The 18,859-nt window shown below is 44.1% G+C and overlaps 1 protein-coding gene across 1 annotated transcript in view; it reads right to left on the bottom strand.

The window, feature by feature from the left end:
• Positions 1 to 18,859, bottom strand: part of HMCN1 (hemicentin 1) — a 447,479-nt gene that overhangs the window by 227,135 nt on the left and 201,485 nt on the right. Inside the window, exons 15-18 of the mRNA XM_062211414.1 lie at positions 12,637 to 12,778; positions 11,161 to 11,288; positions 9,282 to 9,395; positions 4,427 to 4,585 (exon numbers count right to left, since the gene is read on the bottom strand). Coding sequence (XP_062067398.1) covers positions 4,427 to 4,585; positions 9,282 to 9,395; positions 11,161 to 11,288; positions 12,637 to 12,778 — 543 coding nt within the window. The remainder of the gene's footprint in view (positions 1 to 4,426; positions 4,586 to 9,281; positions 9,396 to 11,160; positions 11,289 to 12,636; positions 12,779 to 18,859) is intronic.

The following is an 18,859-nucleotide window of genomic DNA, read 5'->3' as shown; positions in this document are numbered from 1 at the left end:
TCTCTAACACTCAGTTACTTTTCTCTGGAGTGACAGTAGTCATTTATTCCAGAGCAGGTACAGCTTTTCTGAAAAAACAGAGATGAAGTATAAAAATCTCCAACACAGTATGACCAGGTGAATAAGGAAATGGGACAGAAAATAAACTCCAGAAGAGCAAAAACAGCAGCAGAATCCTGAGGTCAGCCACGGGCTTGGAGGAAAATCCAATTTACTGACACATTAGAACACAGACATCATGTCAACTGAGAAAAACTAGAATTTTCAAAACTAATAAGGCCACAGGAATAAAAACGCGTAAATAGAGCTCAAGCTGCGCCCATAAGGTCAAGATGGGAGAAAGCCCTGGCTGCAAGCTGCTCTGGAAACCACCAGGTACACGACGAGCACACACGCCTGGAGTCTACGCACCGGCGTTAGAGAGCAGGGCCAATGAGACTACCAGGCACTGACAGCACAGCCAGGACTGCCAGGGCGACAAGCAACCCTGGCAAAGGAAGCGAGACCAAACTTGGCCAAGAAGTCCTTTAAACACTTCCTCCCCGAGTGTGGCGACATACTCCACGTCAGTGGACGGTAAGCAGATCAGTGAGAGCGGGGAGGGCCCAGTGAGTACGGTCAGCGACGCTGCCCGTGTGTGGGAGGCCGGCCCCTCATCGTTTACAGTGGCAGCTCCACTGCTGCCGCTTCTGAGAGTTTGGGAAAATTACTTCACGTCCTCCAGTCTCAGTTGCTCCACTGACCAAGAGATGCTAACACTCCCCGTCTCATGCCGTTAAAGGAGGCAATCTTAATTATAGCACACAGTGATATCTCAAATATTAGTCATCAACACTAAAGAGTGAATTTATTAAGTCTTCTTTCTAGGGCTTAATAATGTATCTATTGTTAATTTCAATCTCGGCTTTCCCTTGCAGTCGGTGATGTCAAGGTTTGACCCTTTTTCCTACCCAGAGATCTGCCCAAGACCAATCCCACAGCACAGCTTTGTTCTCACAAAGAAAAGGAAGTGGCACACCCTATTTTGGCAACACAAAAATCACCAACAGATTGATCATCTTGCTCTAAAAATTATTCCATGAAATTATTCTAGTTGCTTAGTGACAATTACACACACACACACACAACTCCTTCGTGCGTTGCTCAAATATCCTCTTTTCTAAAATACCACGTTGCATTGGCTTTACCAAAACTCAAAACATGAAACCACAGCCAAAGACTCATGGCTTGGTGTGGTGCAGAATGCTACAGATTAAAGTTGTGCCAGTCTAACTTTTATGTTTGATGTAGCCAGCCAATCCTCTTTCCCCCCAAACAACTTCACAAATCACCACCCCATTTTACAAAAGATAGAAAGCATCAGTAACTTTCCCTGTTGACCTGAAACGTTCATAATTTAAAGCTCCGATAATAAGAAATAGGAAAAAGGGCACTACTACAAGAAGCTACATCTAAAGAACAATATTAAGCAGTCTTTTTATTATTTTCATGATCCAATTGTTGATGTGAGGTAACAGGCCCACAAAAACAAGCTGAAAGCCCAAGTGACTACATGATACAGAGAAAAGCATGCTTTTCTTCTTAAATCATAAGCCACTCAAATTTATGACCAACAGTTTTGGAAAATAAATACATAATTTTATGCACTACTAAGAACAGCTTTTAACTTGTATCAAGCCCTATCTAAAAAAAAGTCAAGTTGAAGCAGTGATTTTTGTATTAAAAGCCCAATGTTTAATCTTATAATATATTACACTATTTATAATTAGATTACTTCTATCTTATTTTCTCAAGACTCAAAGAATCAAAAGGACCACTGAATCTGTGATGCTCAGATCCATCCCCCCAAAGGCATCGCACTGAGCATGGGGACAGCAGTGATGGTGACCTGGGGGTGTACCTGGGTGATATCGTCTCATTCCATCTTCCCAACCAGTCTGCATGTCCCTGTTTTACTGATGAGGACAGTCAGCCAAGCCCCACCCAGAACACATTCTCTCAGCACCATATCAGCTCTGGGAAAGCCCTGATTTGTAGCCCTTCTGCCTTTTAAACAGATCGGGATAACTCCAGCTGTCATTGACTGACTGCTGGCTCTTGGCATTGACACCCTTCACACGCTACAATGTCAGACCAGCTGTGTGAGGACAAGCGCTAACGACCCTTGGTGAGCCACAACGAGAAGGGTCTCATGGTGGATGAGGACCCAGTCAAGGCTTACCAGAAACATGACTGCTGTTGACTTTAATCCTAAATCGTTTGGCAACTGTTAACAACAGTCCAGTGACCAGTAAGCAGATAATGAAGTTTACATTAAGTTTACATTAGTTCTATCAGGACTATTCTGGAGAGTTAAGAAAGCCTTTGTTGCCTTTGTTTGAGGATTCGTCTGGGAGGAACAACAGTTAAGAAAGCCTTTGTTTGAGGATTCATCTGGGAGAGTGAAGATCTTGAAAATGAGATAAAGTTCACTTCAGTTCACGGAATGAGGCATAAATACGAAACATTTGTTGGCATGTTCTCCTGATCCAACGCAAGTCACCCTGGCAGAGAGCCCTAACCCTTCCATGGTGCACCAGAGGATGAAAGACAGCTCTAACCCTTCCATGTGCACCATGGGATGAAAGAGAGGCCTAACCCTGCCAAGGTGCACCATGGGATGAAAGAGAGGCCCAACTCTTCCATGGTGCACCCCGGGATGAAAGACAGCCCTAACACTTCCGTGGTACACCACAGGATGAAAGAAAACCTGCAAAGTCTGGAAGCACGTAAGATGGCCAAGAAGGCAATAAGAAAGCAGAGAAGCATACGTGATATTCTTGGATTCTCTACAAACTTTCAGAGCCGTGAGGGTGCCATTACCTTTCTCCTGGGAACAATTACTGAGTCTATTTTTTCTCCTCCTCACAGCTAGAAAACTCTCAAGGAATGCTGGGTGAAACTCAAATGTCTGGGGAGGCTGGAGAGAGAGCACAACTGGCAGAGGTTCAGGACTGAAATGTGGCACTCGGGGTGAGGGGACTTGAAAAGGTTTGTGGAAAGTGGAATTACAAGATACATTTCTGTTGGTATAATACATTCTGAAATTCATGCATAGCTTTTTCATAATATGAACTTTCCACCCATGTTTTCAAGACCTACGATATGTGTGGATTTCAAAGCCTTTACACCAAACTAAACTTATCTTTTAATTTAATTTTCCATAACTTTTTTGAAGTACCAACATATGCTTTTTAAAGATAAGAATTCTGTACCCTACTTATTCAGGCATTACTGTGTTTTATACCCTGCTGTCAGAATAAGAGATTTCCTCCACCTAGAGATTCCAATCTCATTTCCAAGGTATTTCTTACAATAACCAACATTTAGTCATGGTTCACACACATCTTGCAGCGCTGTAGACAAATTCTATAGCAGCCTTTGTGGTCATTTCCAGCTCTGTTGATTCTACCCCCAGGGCATAATCACCAAGAATGCACAGTGTTCACCAGACAGCCCGGGGCCAACGAATCATCAATGATCCCATGAAGGAAAAATTCTGTTTATATCTTGTTTAGAGAGCCATAATTTTCATCTAAAGATCTAGAGTTAGTAGAACTGAAATGTTCTACTTTAAGAGAAAAAGCATGCATTTTTCTAACTTTGGTTTGAAAAGAAAAAACACTTTGGACATGAAAATCATGTATAAGTGAAACTAGAATTTAATCAAATGCCACATTTTTAACATTCTTAAGAGATGGAAATATTTAAAATTAAGTTGACAGGTTCTGCTCTGTACAAAACAAGCTCTGCTTTGTTTCATGTCTTAACAGTCTATGTGGAAACAATACATGTGAGATAGGCGAGGGATGAAGGAGGACCAGGATTCCTGCAGAACCCAAGTACAGTCGTCACACACATTCTGGGTCCTGCACAAGGTGACTGATGCGCAGTAACTGCTGGTGAGTTTTTCAAAAAATCAAGCATAATCTGTCACCTTGCTGCCATCAGCAACTCCGCATCACAGCCAAGGGACAAAGCCTCAGCTCTGGCATCCAGTGTTAACACTTAGGGATCTGGTGGCAGAAGGGATGCTTCCTGATAGGAACACGGATGATGCCTGCAGCCTCAAGTCAGACCACACCAGGTGCTGGGACCTTCGGTTGCCTTCTGTGTATGGTGGAGAGGACTGCACAATTTCCTCTTAGGGTTGCCTCATGCAGTTACTGTGCAAAAGCCTCTAAAGGTTCCCGGCACAGAGCGTGGCAGGAGAAAGCACCTGGGCATACCACCACCGTGACTACGCTGACCGTCTCCAGTGTCTCCAGTACTCACTCTGATTTTGCCATTCTGACAAATAATCCTTCCAACTGGTTCAAAGCTACTGAACGTGGGAGGACAGCAGGTCAGTTTCAAAACCGATCTGTGTATTGGGCCTGATGCTTACAGCCAACATCCAGTGTTATCCTGCCAGTGGCTCTTCCAGCATCGTTGACGGCAACACATGTATAGTCGCCAGCATCCAGGTCTTGCGTCTCTCGAATCTTCAAAAGCCCCAAGGCAGGGTCAATGGCAAGGAATGGCGAGGGCCTCAACTCCAGATCTCCTAAGTGAAAACAAAGGGCAGGACGATAAGCTCCGAAGTAGCTGCATAGTTTACTCAGCTGTAGGCTTGGTTTCAAAACTGCTGCATAAAGTTGACTGTAAAGTTATGAAGTACAAGCATCTTGGCACAACACGGGTACTTTCGATAATCTAAAAGCTGCATTGTGTACAAGCATTTCCTATTTATTGCTGGATACTCAGGGCGATCTCTGGCAGAGGCTGGCAGCAGTAACTGACCACCAGGCCAGGAGCAAACAGAGCTCAAAGTCGACCGGTTTCTACTACCTTTGGAACGGTGCATTTCTGGTAGCCCAGGAAATGCCCAGGAGACGAGCGTAGACTCAATGTAGCTAATGACCGGGATTCAGGTTTTCTGAAGGCCCTCAGAGTTTTGTCTTAGAAGAGGTATAAGCTGCTGAGAGAATTCGGAGGATGCCTGGTGGGGGAGGGATGGCAGCCAGCTGACGACAGTAAGGAAGACTTATGGGGAGGACAGAGAGCGAACGAGACGCTTCTGACAGAGGCCAGAGAGGTTCGGTTACAAATTCTCAGGACACCTCTACTATTTTCTATTTTGTTCACCAAAATTCCTGAATTGGGGGTGATGGAATTTTGGAGGGAACAGGTGGGGAATAAATGTGTGGGAGAGGACAGGATGGGCCAAGAGAGACCAGCGTGCCGAGGTTACCTGGACACACTGGGTCCCTCCGCACTGCCACTCCCCCGGGGACCACTTCCCCCTGGAGGCAGACGATGCTCACAGCAGAGCTGTCTCCAGGGCGCACCTTCTCCCTATGCTCCTGCTCCAGGTGTCTCTTCCCCAGAGGAAAATCACCCCCAACAGTAGAAAAGCACAAGCAATGCCAGAATGGGCTGCTTGGTGCCAGCTCAGCTCCCACCTCTTTCGGGTTTGCTTTTCTGAACAGTAATATCAAACACGTGAGGACCCTGGAATCTTCCAGAAGAACTGAGGACCATTGTTCTTAGGGCTCCACAGAGCTCCCAGATACCAGGTCTGAAAGGAACTCCCTCAGTCGTCATAGGCCAGCCGTGTGGGTGGGGCCCAATGACCAGAGACCAGGCCGAGAGCACCCAGGAGCTGTTAATTTTCTAGGGTCAGCAACCAGCAGACCAAGGGCAACAAACAGATACTTCTGGCTTTGTTTATAAAATTTTCTGAGGAGGAGAAGTCAAAAGTGCTCTGAGTTTAAAAACAACAAAAAAGACTGCATTAGCAATCAGCTGTCAGTGCCAAAAACAATGCAGTTTCCAGCTTTCTAATATGTAAAACTCCCATTATCCTGGTCAGCCTGCTACTACATACCATTCGAGAAGGGGAGAAGTGCCTGAAGGCGTGTCCACGTGCCTCTGGGAAATTTTCATAAATAGAAGCAGATGATGTTGGCACAAACTCTCCTCCCGGCACTGGAGGTGCACTGTGACCTCACTGCTCACCAAGTATGAGGTGTTGGGAATAAAATACATTTAGATTTTCAGGATTTACATCTCTCTTATATGTCTTCTGCTCATCTCAGAGAACAGAGCAGGATGAAGAAAGACCTTTCTTGCTGGTAGCTTTTGTCCAACATGAACGTGTCAAAAAAGCAGCAATCATGGAAAGAAACAGGTTGGCAAATACTAATCCAATCAAGTGTATTTTGGTCCCATCTTGATAGCCTCTCCTATTTTGATTGCTACTGATAAATCGCCTGCCAATTTACTGAGAAGCCACAGAGAAATTCAGAATCTTTCACGTGGAACTGAAAAAAGGATTACTTAGTTTTAGATAAGCTTACAGCAACGTTACACATGGTGTAGCAGATGATATTCCGTGCTAATTTGTTGTAGGGTTTAAAGATCACTGCCTTTCTGCCCAGTTTAAATGCCCTCCTGTCCTCCGTGGATGTCAGACTGGCACATTGTTATCCTTAGCACAAGAGCCATTCCAGTGTGGCTGATAATGAAGCAGTTTCCAAAAACACTTGTCTCAGTACCCCTCTAAGACAGTCTTCAAAATTATTGTGGGCCCAAGGGATTTTTGTTTATGTAGACATTTATTTGCATTTAGCATTTCAGAAATCAAATTAAGAAATTTAAAACCATGCACATTAACATAATTTATATTAAACTCATGATATTTAAAAACAACATTTTTCATGAAAAAAACACTACATTTTCCCAACCAAGAGAAATGTAGTGACAGAGTGGCACTGACTTGTGCTGTGTGACAGAAGACAGCCAAGCACTCACATTGGCTTGTGAATTCCCTCTCTCGATCTCTCTGGGACACAACGGGAGGGGAAAGGGCACACGGCATCTCAGTGTTGTTAGGAAAACAGTCCTGAGCTCACGGAGTCCCTGGAAGAGCCGTGGGGAGTACCCAGAGGTTCCAAATGGCATCTCAAGCACCACCAATCTCAATAAAGAAATCCAGTCACTTCACTATTTTACCACAAATATCCTTTTCCTCAAGTTTCAATAATGTCCCTGATCTTCCTGGAATCCACTTCATGATGCTCATTTCTAGAAATAAAACCTCTAAAATTCTGGAGAGCACCTGTACTTAGAAATTCCTTTTCTTTGATGGTCTCAATGGAATAGAGTTTATATATTGTTGGTTTTTATTTATTTATTTATTTATTTTTTTGACAGGCAGAGTGGACAGTGAGAGAGAGAGACAGAGAGAAAGGTCTTCCTTTGCCATTGGTTCACCCTCCAATGGCCACTGCGGCCGGCGCGCTGCAGCCGGTGCACTGCGCTGATCCGATGGCAGGAGCCAGGTGCTTCTCCTGGTCTCCCATGGGGTGCAGGACCCAACCACTTGGGCCATCCTCCACTGCACTCCTGGGCCACAGCAGAGAGCTGGCCTGGAAGAGGGGCAACCGGGACAGAATTGGGCGCCCTGACTGGGACTAGAACCTGGTGTGCCGGCGCCACTAGGTGGAGGATTAGTCTGTTGAGCCGTGGCGGCGCCGGCCTATATATTATTTTAAACACTTACTCCATTCAATCAAAATTGCTTGAGAAAAGTATGGAGAGGTTGTTATTCTTATGGTGGATGCAGGAACTTTTCTTCCTCACCCCATGGTGCCCACAAGGTAGGATTTTCCTAACCCTCCTGGGGTCCTGTCTCAGCTGCCCCGTCCTGGCTGGGAAGGTAAGGTGGCCTGAGACTGGGTTCAGGCAGCTGTGCCTGGTAATGAATGTTAGGGCCATCTTCCAGAGTGGCCCATCATATCTATGCACACACTCCACCTTAGGTGGTTCATACGTGGGCAGGAGAATGGGATGTCACCAAATGGACCCACTGAAATGGGATGCTGATGAGTGAGAAAAAACTAACAGCTGGTAATTCTAGAATCCTCCACATGCTGGCTGCACACTCTCTGTGGAATAAAGATTGGCATGAAGACTAACTTTCTCAGGAGAGTAGCCAGACAGGGGAGAATAAAAGACTTCCTATGCGACTCTGCTATAATACAGGCAGAAAAATCAGCACAATCCATTGCTTTTATGGACTTGAATTTGCATCATAAACTACTGAATGACCCTTACAAATTACTGTCTCCATAACACATGTTTTCTGGCTACTTAATTATAATCTGAATTTGATATGTTTCACTGGTAATTCAAATATTTAAATATTTTAAGTAAAATTGCTTTATGTTAACTGAAATAAGCCTCTTAAGGAGCAAATCCAGAAATACTATTTTATCAAAGACTAAAAACCTTAAACATGGAAAAACATGATAATGGCTTTATTTCCTAGCTTCCCTTCTTTATTATGTAAAATTATGCTTTACATAAAGCCTTTTGTCACCCACCTCCTGTTCCCTAGGAGCTTGAACCAGAGGTGAATTCACAATTTTCTGATTACGACATCAACCTGCTGCTATGGGAATGTCTATGATTTAACAAACAGAATCACAACAATAGTGCTTTGTACTTTTTAGCATTTTTCATCTGAAGATTACGAAGCATTTTGCAAACAGCTTCTGAATAGTCCTAGCAACCTCCCTCTGGGGTATCTGCAGGGCTGTTTATTTTTTCCTTTTTCCTTTGAAAGGAGCAAGCCAGACGCAGAAGCAGGGGTTTTATACAGATATCTGCTGTCAGCTCCTGGGCCTGGACCGGCGTCACTACGGCCAAGAGGCAGAGCACTGTCACTTTATTGTGGAGTCACAGAGGTAGCAGCTTCATTTCACAAATACAGGCAGATGGCTTCCATACTTGATACAAGCATCTAGAAGCTACCAAGAAACAATGAGTGTCTTTCAATTACTGTAAGCTTCTGTGTCTTTACTGCAGCCTTTACAGAAAGCACAGCTGAGAAGCCACAAAACATTTTAATAGTGAGAACCATCATCCTCAAGAAAGGGAACTAAAATCAGTGAAGCTATTTTAAATGTTCACTGTGTATTCTGGGACAATTTTCTACAGGAAACAATCCTAAACTAACAGAGAGAATGTTCAGCTGGATTAGCGAGGGCAGTCCTCCCCTGCTTTGATTGTCATGGCCCTGTAATCCACACCAGATGTCAAGTCCTGAAGTATAGAGAGCAAGATCTTGAACTAGCCTCTCTAGTGAGACCATAAACACATTTTATGGGGCTGCTAAGTCACACACCAAACAAATTTTTTAACAAATCTTTCCTAAACACAAACCTAAGTGAACCAGATATACTTGGGAAACCTACCTTTGAACCATGTCACCTGTGGCGGAGGGACGCCAGATGTTTTGCATTCCATGACTGTGGTATCCCCTAGAGCGACCAAAAGCTCACTCTGAACCACAAGCAACTTTGGGGCTTCTGAAAACAAACACAGAGAGTCAGCATGTAGCACCAACCATGGGGGAGGGGGGGGCCTGTGGATGTTTACCAAACAATTAAAGAACAGGGTCAGCATTCGAGTGCTTGTGGCTACTTCGGTGTTTATAAACAAAGGCTCCCCTTTAATACACATGCACACAGATGTGTGTGAAGAAGGGCAGCTTCTGCCAACAGTTTTTTCCCCACTCATCCTCATTACACTATTTTGTACTTGTCTATTAGTTACCACAAATCAGGGAAAACATATGATACTTGTTTTTTGGGACTGGCTTATTTCACTAAGCATAATGGTTTCCAGTTGTGTCCATTTTATTGCAAAAGACAGGATTTCATTCTTTTTTATGGTTCAGTAGTATCCCATCATGTACATATACCATATTTTCTTTTCTAGTCATCACTGGTGGATGTCTGGGTTGATTCCATATCTCAGCTATTGTGAACTGAACTACAATGAACAAACATGGGGTACAGATCACTCTTTCATATGCTGATTTCATTTCCTTTGGGAAAATTTCCAGGAGTGGGACAGCAGGGTCATATGCTACATCTATTTTCAGATTTCTGAGGAATATCCACACTGTCTTCCACAGTGGCTGTACTAGTTTTCAGTGTACCCAACAGTTCATTAGGGTACCTTCGCCCCCTACTTCCTCTCCAGCATTTATTATTGTTTGATTTTTGGATGACAGCCATTCTCCCTGGGATAAGGCAAAACCTCACCGTGGTTTTTATTTGTATTTCCCTGATGGCTAATGATCCTAAGCATTTTTTCATGTGTCTGTTGGCCATTTGTATTTCACCCTTTGAAAAAAATGGCTGTTCATGTCCTTCACTAGATTGTGTGTTTTGTTGTTGAGTTTCTTGAACTCTTTATAGATTCCGGGTATTAATCCTTTATAAGTTGCATGGTTTGCAAATACCTTCTTCCATTCTGTCAGCTGCCTCTTTACTTCGTTGAGTGTTTCCTGTGCGGTGTCTGTGAACGGTTTTAATTCAGTTATCCCAAGCCTGAGCCCACCTTCCTTTCTAAGCATACTCACCACATGCCTTCTCCACTTCTTAACTGAAACCAATTCTTTCCAGGCTCTCAGGTTCCATCCTTGGGGACTTTTGCTCCCCCCCTTACCTACACGGCCAAGCACAATTCTTTTGCCTTTACGTGGCTCTTTCACGTGCCTGCCTCTCCAGGGCCTGGTGAGGAAATCTACGAAGACCAGCAGAGTGGAGAGTGGACCCCTGATAGCCTGACACTGAGCCCAGGGGCCTTTCTCCCTCCTTTATTCAGAAAGAACCAGCCCAACAGAAATATTCTAAAGAACAGTTGTCACAAACTACACCTTCACTAAGTGTTTATGCTACCATGAAAGGTGAACATATTCTATACAGTTTTGAAAATAAGTAGAACATACAAAGTGGAGTTGTGATAAACTAGAAGGGATGCAGAATTTACTAACTTGAAAGCAAAACACTGTAGAGAACAGATGAATCATGGCAGGACAGAAGTGTGCGCATAGTCTGGACCCCCTTAATCTGGAAGTTTCCTTGATTTCAGTTAACTCATGAAGCTATTCACTTGTGGAACTTTCCACTTAAATGAATTATAACATTTGGTTTAATCAACATGTTAACTAAATAATAAATTACACTATTATGCTTCACTATATTAATTTTTCAGAAGGTCCTTTGACATTGCTGATATGATTGTCATTCTATTTTAATTGCCTTTTAAACTGATTATACTTGCCAATGTATCTGAGGGTGGAAGTCTGTTTATCCGTTCCAGCTGAATTACTTGCCAGGCAACTGTAGATCCCTGCGTCTTTAGGAACTGCGTTTTTGATGTGTAAGGTGCCATCAGAGGTCATCTTGTACCTATGAACACCAACCGCAAGTAAGCAAGCACACCCTGGCTCCCCTTCAAACGTTTTTGAGGTCTATTCCTGGTGCTGATGGCAGACCTCAAGTATGTCACCATTTCACAAGCGGAGATGTGACAGTAACAACAGAGATCACATACCTCACATTGGCCACATGACCGTGGGTGCTCTACATTTATGCATTTTTTTTTTTTGACAGGCAGAGTGGACAGTGAGAGAGCGAGAGAGACAGACAGACAGACAGAGAGAAAGGTCTTCCTTTTGCTGTTGGTTCACCCTCTAATTGGCGCCGCGGCCGGCCCACTGCGGCCGGCGCATCGCGCTGATCTGAAGCCAGGAGCCAGGTGCTTCTCCTGGTCTCCCATGTGGGTGCAGGGCCCAAGGACCTGGGCCATCCTCCACTGTACTCCCGGGCCACAGCAGAGAGCTGGCCTGGAAGAGGGGCAACCGGGACAGAATCCGGCACCCCGACCAGAACTAGAACCTGGTGTGCCAGCGCCGCAGGCGGAGGATTAGCCTAGTGAGCTGCGGCGCTGGCCAATTTATGCATGTTTTTAATCTTTGTTAAAAACCCTATGAGTTAGACACCGTTAGTCTGTTTCACAGAGGGGCAAAAATGTTACATAATATGCCCAAGGTCAGAGATAGTAAATCTTACTGGAATCTGCACACAGGTGATCCAGCTTCATGCAGCCAACGGCTACACTAAATCATTCCCCACGAAAACCTGAGGAGTGCACTGCTGTGCTGTGAGCAGTCTGGGAACTACTCCACCTGCTCACACCAAACCCAGGAATGGAAGCCTGGCGGCTTGAGACCCCGCTGCCTATGTTCCATGCGTTGTCCTACTCTAAACAGGACAGGATTCAACATGACATACTTCTCAGTGGGGAATGGCGAAGGTGGAACTGGTCACAGAGACTGCACCCCTTACCAGAGCTACTGCTGTGCTCTGTGCCTCTGCCCTCTGCCTGTTAGATCCGGGACAGTGCCTTCCATCAGTTAGAACTATAGGCTATTTTACCCCATAGGAAGCTTATTATCCCAGTTCTACCACTCAGATTAAACCAAGTGTTACAGTATCATGTTCGCAATTCAAAGCAGTACAAAGCATTGGTCCTAGCAACTGAATTTATGTAAGCCTTAGTAACCTCTCACTCTATAAATTCATCATTCACATATTTTTTTTTCTTTGACATTTCCTACCTTGCTTAGAAAACCCTAAAGCCATGGGTCTCGGTCAAACTTCCCTTAATTTTAGGAATTGGGTCAGACTAGTTTGGTCCATACATTTAAACTTTTCTCACACAATAAAAACAAAGAATAGGACACAAACCCAGTACCTGTGAGAACCCATGATGAGCATGTCGTTGAAGGCCCAGCTGGTCCTGGGTCTGGGATACCCCGTCGCAGAGCACCTGATGGAGACCTCCGACCCTCCCGTGAAAGACTGATTCCTGGGCATCACAGTGACTCTGGGTCGCTCTGCGGACAAAAAGAAACCTGTCACGTGAGCCCGTCTGCCTTGATGTCAGGAGCTTCCTCTGTTGGCACATTCGCAGTTCTGCCACCACCACTCCTTTACTGCCTTTCTCCATGGATGACCCCATCAGAACCTTGGCTCTATCAGAGCAGGCAAGAAGCCAAGGGTCATGAGAACAAAACTCTCCAACAATTACCTGAATGGCTCCTGATGCCGCGTTTCTGTGTCTTCTCTGGTTACCACGAGGCCCCTAGTTCATCTTGCCGCCACCCATTGGCCTCAGACGCTCTCTGCTCACTGAAGGCCAGCTCAGCTCTCCGCGGAAGTCCTCTGACTCCCTCCAGACACAGAATGCAGGTCTGCAGCAACCACGTGCTGTGATGCCGCCATCTGCTTTGATCAAGCTGATCTTTCTTTTTCATTTATTACATTAGGTTTGCCGAGGCCAAAGACCATGCCTTCCACATTCATCCATATTCCATTACATTCTACAACATTTAACATCTGCTGCACATCATGTTAGATAGAAAAGGCACTCCGATCTGCTGATGGACTGCAGGCCATTCCTCAATCCTGACTCAGCTCTGACCTCAGTATCTGCCAGCCCCTCTCAGGAGGGCACCACAGGTCATTTGATCCATCCCATATAACCATGGGACCTCAACTTAACAAGAAATCCCAACTATTCAAACTTTCTATTGCATTCCACAAGCACGGCAGGGAAAAGACTTTTTTGAAAATGAAACACTAAATCAGGAATTTACTGTCAAAAAGAAAACAATTCTCTGAGACAACCCTAATGTTGATCTACTTCATCTAATCAGTAGCATGTTTTCCATCTAGGAACCCATAGTAAGAATTAATCCTCAAAGATATCATCAAAGAAAAATGAAATAATCCTTTTAATATAAATACCCTCCACTCAATAAATGAAAATAAATTCATTTCCAGTGTTTGAAAAAGACAGATTCCATGAACACAAACAGAAATAAATACATTCTCTCAACAGCTGTTCTCTGCACAACTATGATGTGCCAGGCACAGCGCTGACTTGTACGGATACACCAATGAGCATGATAGCCACACTGAGTGTCGTTTAATTGGGCTTTTATTATCAATGAAACTGAGAAAATCCATGGGGTCTTGACATATTCATGATATACCTTGATGGTGGTCTGCACACTGTGGCTTGACGCCACTCTGAGGACTCCCTGACCCTGACAAACATACAACAGGAACGGAATGGCTGGATGGCAGAAACCATGCCACTAGGGGAGCCTAATTAGTGCCTAATTGCTAGCAGCGCACAGTCGCCCCTCTCCTTTTCCTGTTTACATTGTGTTTTTCAAATTAAGATCCAGTCTTTGAAGGGAACATTTGAAGAGTTTTATGGCCAGTGGGCTCGGGTGATAGCCTCATTATTTCAGGAATTCTCGGTGAACACAGGGCTAGAGAAATGAAACGTATGAGGTCAAGGGCAGACTGGCCGAGCTCAGTAAGTTCTCATGTGGCTCCATCTGGAGTCCATCAAGCAGGGAAAGCCGAAGGACTGCACATGCTGTTGGGGTGTCGTGGATGATCTTCATAGGAGGAAGGGGAAAACACTAACAGTTCTTTCTTTTCCTGTGGAATCTATTGAATACCCACATTTACACAGTCCCACCTTCCTAACACGAATGCTTCTCGTGCCTCACTCATGTCGGCATGGCATTGCTTCAAAAATTCAGGCAGCTCTCAGGAGTTCTGTTTAAACTTGGTGCTTTACAACAGAGTCTGCCAGAACTGGCCTCTGGCATCCAGCCCAGCAAGAATCCCACTGGTAGGCTCCGGTTCAGATATCAAAGTGAAAAGCCATGTCAGTTACCCAACCCAGGGCGCAGAGAGCTAAGAGGGTACTGAGCACAGCCTGCACACAGGGCGCTGCTTGGGGTCGTAAAGCCAGCCAAGTGAATACACAGAGGGGTGACGTCATCCCACAGAGGGCGAGGATTTACCACTGCTGGGACAGAATATTCCTATGGCTGCTAAGAAAAATCAGAAAGGACATGAATAAACAGAGAGAAACAAAACTGAATTTCTGCCAAGTACCAGCTGAATGAAGATGGTCCAAATGAACTGAGCTTTACTTAATTAAGTCAAACAAAAAGGTAATAGACCTCAACTGTTTGTAATTCCTGGAAAAGCTCCTTTTGTTTTAACGGAGCAAGAACATGCAACTGAGGGACCACAGTCCAAGTCCGGCAATGACATGACATCATTTGCCCCTGAACAGGAAAAAAACACATCTACATCTGATTTATAAAGTTAAGCCTCATTTTTATAAGGGAATAAAACAGCGCTAACGACTAATTTTAGGGTTGGAAGAGAAGTAACCGATCTTTACTTGAGGTTTTCAATCTCATTTGCCAACCACCACCACCATCACCAGTTAACAACTTGCTTTTCATTAGCCAAAGCAATGGGATCATGGCACTCTAAGGAAAGGCGGCTTTAGCTCCTAGGGCGAGAATGATGAGAGTAAACCACGTGAGCTTTATGACTTCCTGCCAACGACTTCAAAGAATCATACAGACATGTCCGAGGAGTACAAAGTAAGCACTCCAAGACTTTGGTCTTAATCGACTATTAGGGATACAGTAGGTAAAACAAACTGTAAGCAGCCATGAAAACTGCCAGCATTTTATCTACAGAGACCAGGCAGGGAAAATCTCATCCAACTCTCAGAAATTGCAAAGCTATGTTCATACTCAGAGACAGGGTTCCTGTCGGCTGGGAGCGACCTGCTGCTCTTAGGTGGGGGATTCTCATCAACAAATTGATCAAAGGATGCTAACTTTTAACTCAAGCAACGGCTTATAATATTTTTCATCATTGGTCCACTTAGAGTCCTTGGACAAGCTTCTGTGTGCTTTCATTTTTTCATTCCACAAACATTTATTGAGTATGTACTATGTTTCAAACAATGTACGCCCTCAAGGAACAGGTTTATAAAAGTATGTTATGTAAAATTACAGCCAAAATGTCTTAGTAACCAGTTCACTGAAATAGGAAGGTGGGATAAATTTACTGAGCGTCCATTATCTTCCAGCTATCTAACTCTTTTCCATAATAATCATGAAGTAGATGTTACTGCCATTTTAAAGATAAAGAAACTTAAGTTCAAAATGGTTAGTATGGCCAAAGTCACTCCAAGGTGGAGCTGAGATTCAAACACATTGTGCTGGCCCCAGGAGGTCTATCCATACCTCGATGGAGACATAACAGTACCTGGACTGCACAGGATTGTTGTAGATTAAATTAACATACATGAAACACTTAGAACAGGGCCTGGCACACACACATTATATACTTTTCGCTATTAACATTCTATTATGGGGCCAGCGCTGTGGTGCAGCGGGTTAACACCCTGGCCTGAAGCACTGGCATCCCACATGGGCACCGGTTTGAGAGCCAGCTGCTCCACTTCTAATCCAGCTCTCTGTTGTGGCCTGGGAAAGTAGTAGAAGACGGCTCAGGTCCTTGGGCCCCTGCACTCACGTGGGAGACCCGGAAGAAGCTACTGGCTTCGGATCGGTGCAGCTCTAGCTGTTACGGCCAATTGGGGAGTGAACCAGCGGATAGAAGACCTCTCTGTCTCTCCTCTCTCTGTACAACTCTGACTTTCAAATAAATAAATAAACCTTTTAAAAAACATTCTATTATAAAGTATGACAAAGAATGAAAAAAGTGAGTACTAAAGTATTTAAAATACATCCATGTATATGCACTACTTAGACATCCACAAATGGAACCTGAGCACAACTCACAGCTGCATAAATTATACACCCCATTTTAGCTGATTCTTAGTGTATCTTATGAAATTCTAAAATTTCAGATGTTAAATGATCATTAAAGTTTGTTACAAAATTCAATAAAAAACTATTTTTTCCATGTTTTACTAGTGAGAAAAACCTACTAATACCTAGGTCACGTGGTACCTATTAAGGGACAGCTGTAACTGTCTGATAAGCACATGGTTATGATACTATGAATTTCCCGCTTAGTGACATGATTGTGGTCATTAGAAACCGATCTCACAAAACATCTCAAGACATTTCCTTTTTTTTAGTGCAAAACCCCTCTGGTGACAAGGAATAATGAATGAAAGATATCCTGCTTTTCCTGAGCCCACAGAAAACAAATCAACGCCTGAAACAACCACTCAGTAGTAGCACTAGGAAGGAAGGATGGCTCGTGCTGGCCCTTTGCCTTCCATGCTGCTGCATGTGGTCACAGCGGGACTCCTGTGCAAACAAACCCTGGTCTTCGAAACCCCCAAGGAAGGCAGCAGCTAGCAGAATCAACAGTTCCTTCTGTTGCAGATAAATGGGAGAACAGTCTGTTCTGTACAAAACCTTTAACTCATATCAAGTCTAGAAGCAGCCCTCTTCACTTACTCTTTTACTTATAAATGACCAGTCCAGCATCTGAAAATTTAGCAGCCAGCTGGTCATCCTAAAAGTGACACACTGCTTTGCACTGTTTTATAAAAGTTTGCAAAACTCATTCAACATGGTATGCTTTCTAAAACTGGGTAAGCTGATTAAAATAACAGTTCAAAAATAACAACTATAAATTTTTCAAAAGGTAATTACCAGACTTTGTTATAAAAGATGGTTTTAAATGTAAGCAGTAATGTGCTGGCCCTATGCTACAACTGGAAGAGAAAGTGCTTCCCTAATGAAATCTAAAACTTGATCTGATTCAAATAAACCCTCTGTATTTTTAAAATTATTTATTTATTTATTCATTTTTTGACAGGAAGAGTTAGACAGTGAGAGAGAGAGAGAGAGAGAGAGAGAGACACACACACACAGAGAGAAAGGTCTTCCTTTTTCCGTTGGTTCACCCCTCCCAAGTGGCCGCTACGGCTGGCACGTTGCGGCCAGCGTGCTTTGCTGATCTGAAGCCAGGAGCCAGGTGCTTCCTCCTGGTCTCCCATGCAGGTGCAGGGCTCAAGGACCTGGGCCACAGCAGAGAGCTGGACTGGAAGAGGAGCAACCGGCACAGAACCAGCGCCCCAACTGGGACTAGAACCCGGGGTGCCAGCGCCACAGGCCGAAGATTAGCCTAGTGAGCTGTGGCACCAGCCAACCCTCTGTATTTAACATGGAAATAAGAGGGGCCAGCATTGTGGCACAGCAGCTTGGCCTACAATGCTGGCATACCACATGTGGACCCATTTGAATCAAGGCTGTTCCACTTCCAATCTTGCTCCCTACTGATGCTCCTTGGAAAGCAGCAGAAGCTGGCCCAAGTCCTTGGGCTCCTGCACCCCGTGGGAGACCTGGATGATGTTCCAGGCTCCTGACTTTGGCCTGGCCCAGCTCTGGCCACTGCAGGTACTCGGGGAGTGAACTAGAAGATGGAAGATTTCTGTCTGTCTCTTCCTATGTCTGTCTGTCTCTCTCTCTCCCTAACCTTTCAAATAAATAAATTTAACAAAAGAAACATGGAAACAAAAAAGATAAGGTTAGTGATCCAAGTGATCATAGTTAAAATCTATACTCAACCAAATCAAACCACCCAGTTAATTTTTATTTCTGAAAACGTAATAGGAGCTGTTATATTTCCAAATACATTTTTCATTGTGGATAATGTATTTCCTGAAAATGTTAAAGATCTTACACCAAGAAACGCTGCACGAGAAACTGGAATAACATGAATAGCATTTTAAGTTTAACTGCTCAAACTAATTTCTGTTGAACTGGTCCTCCTGCAAAATGTATTCTATGGAATTTCTGAGCCTTCTCCTACATATGTATATTTCCTGAGAAAAAGCTAGCTTCCAAAGGTTACGTACTATCACCGAGTTTCCTGGAAAGTCTGCTTAGTAGCTGAGTCTCGCCCAAGAGACGTGTCACTACTGATTCCGGTCAGTCTATTCAGAACACACTGACACTGTTCTCAAAAGCACTGCTTCCATTTCTGATTAGGGAGGTAACTCCCTCTAGCTCTGGTTCTAATGTTTACACGCAAAACTTGCACCATGATTCATGACAAAAGCTCACTAAGAATGACTTACCTGGACAAATGTGTTCACG

This window comes from Lepus europaeus, chromosome 14, assembly GCF_033115175.1.
Source record: "Lepus europaeus isolate LE1 chromosome 14, mLepTim1.pri, whole genome shotgun sequence".
Classification (NCBI taxonomy): Eukaryota; Metazoa; Chordata; class Mammalia; order Lagomorpha; family Leporidae; genus Lepus; species Lepus europaeus.
The sequence above is the reverse complement of the archived record's forward strand: the minus strand, read 5'-3'. Positions and strand labels throughout refer to the sequence as shown.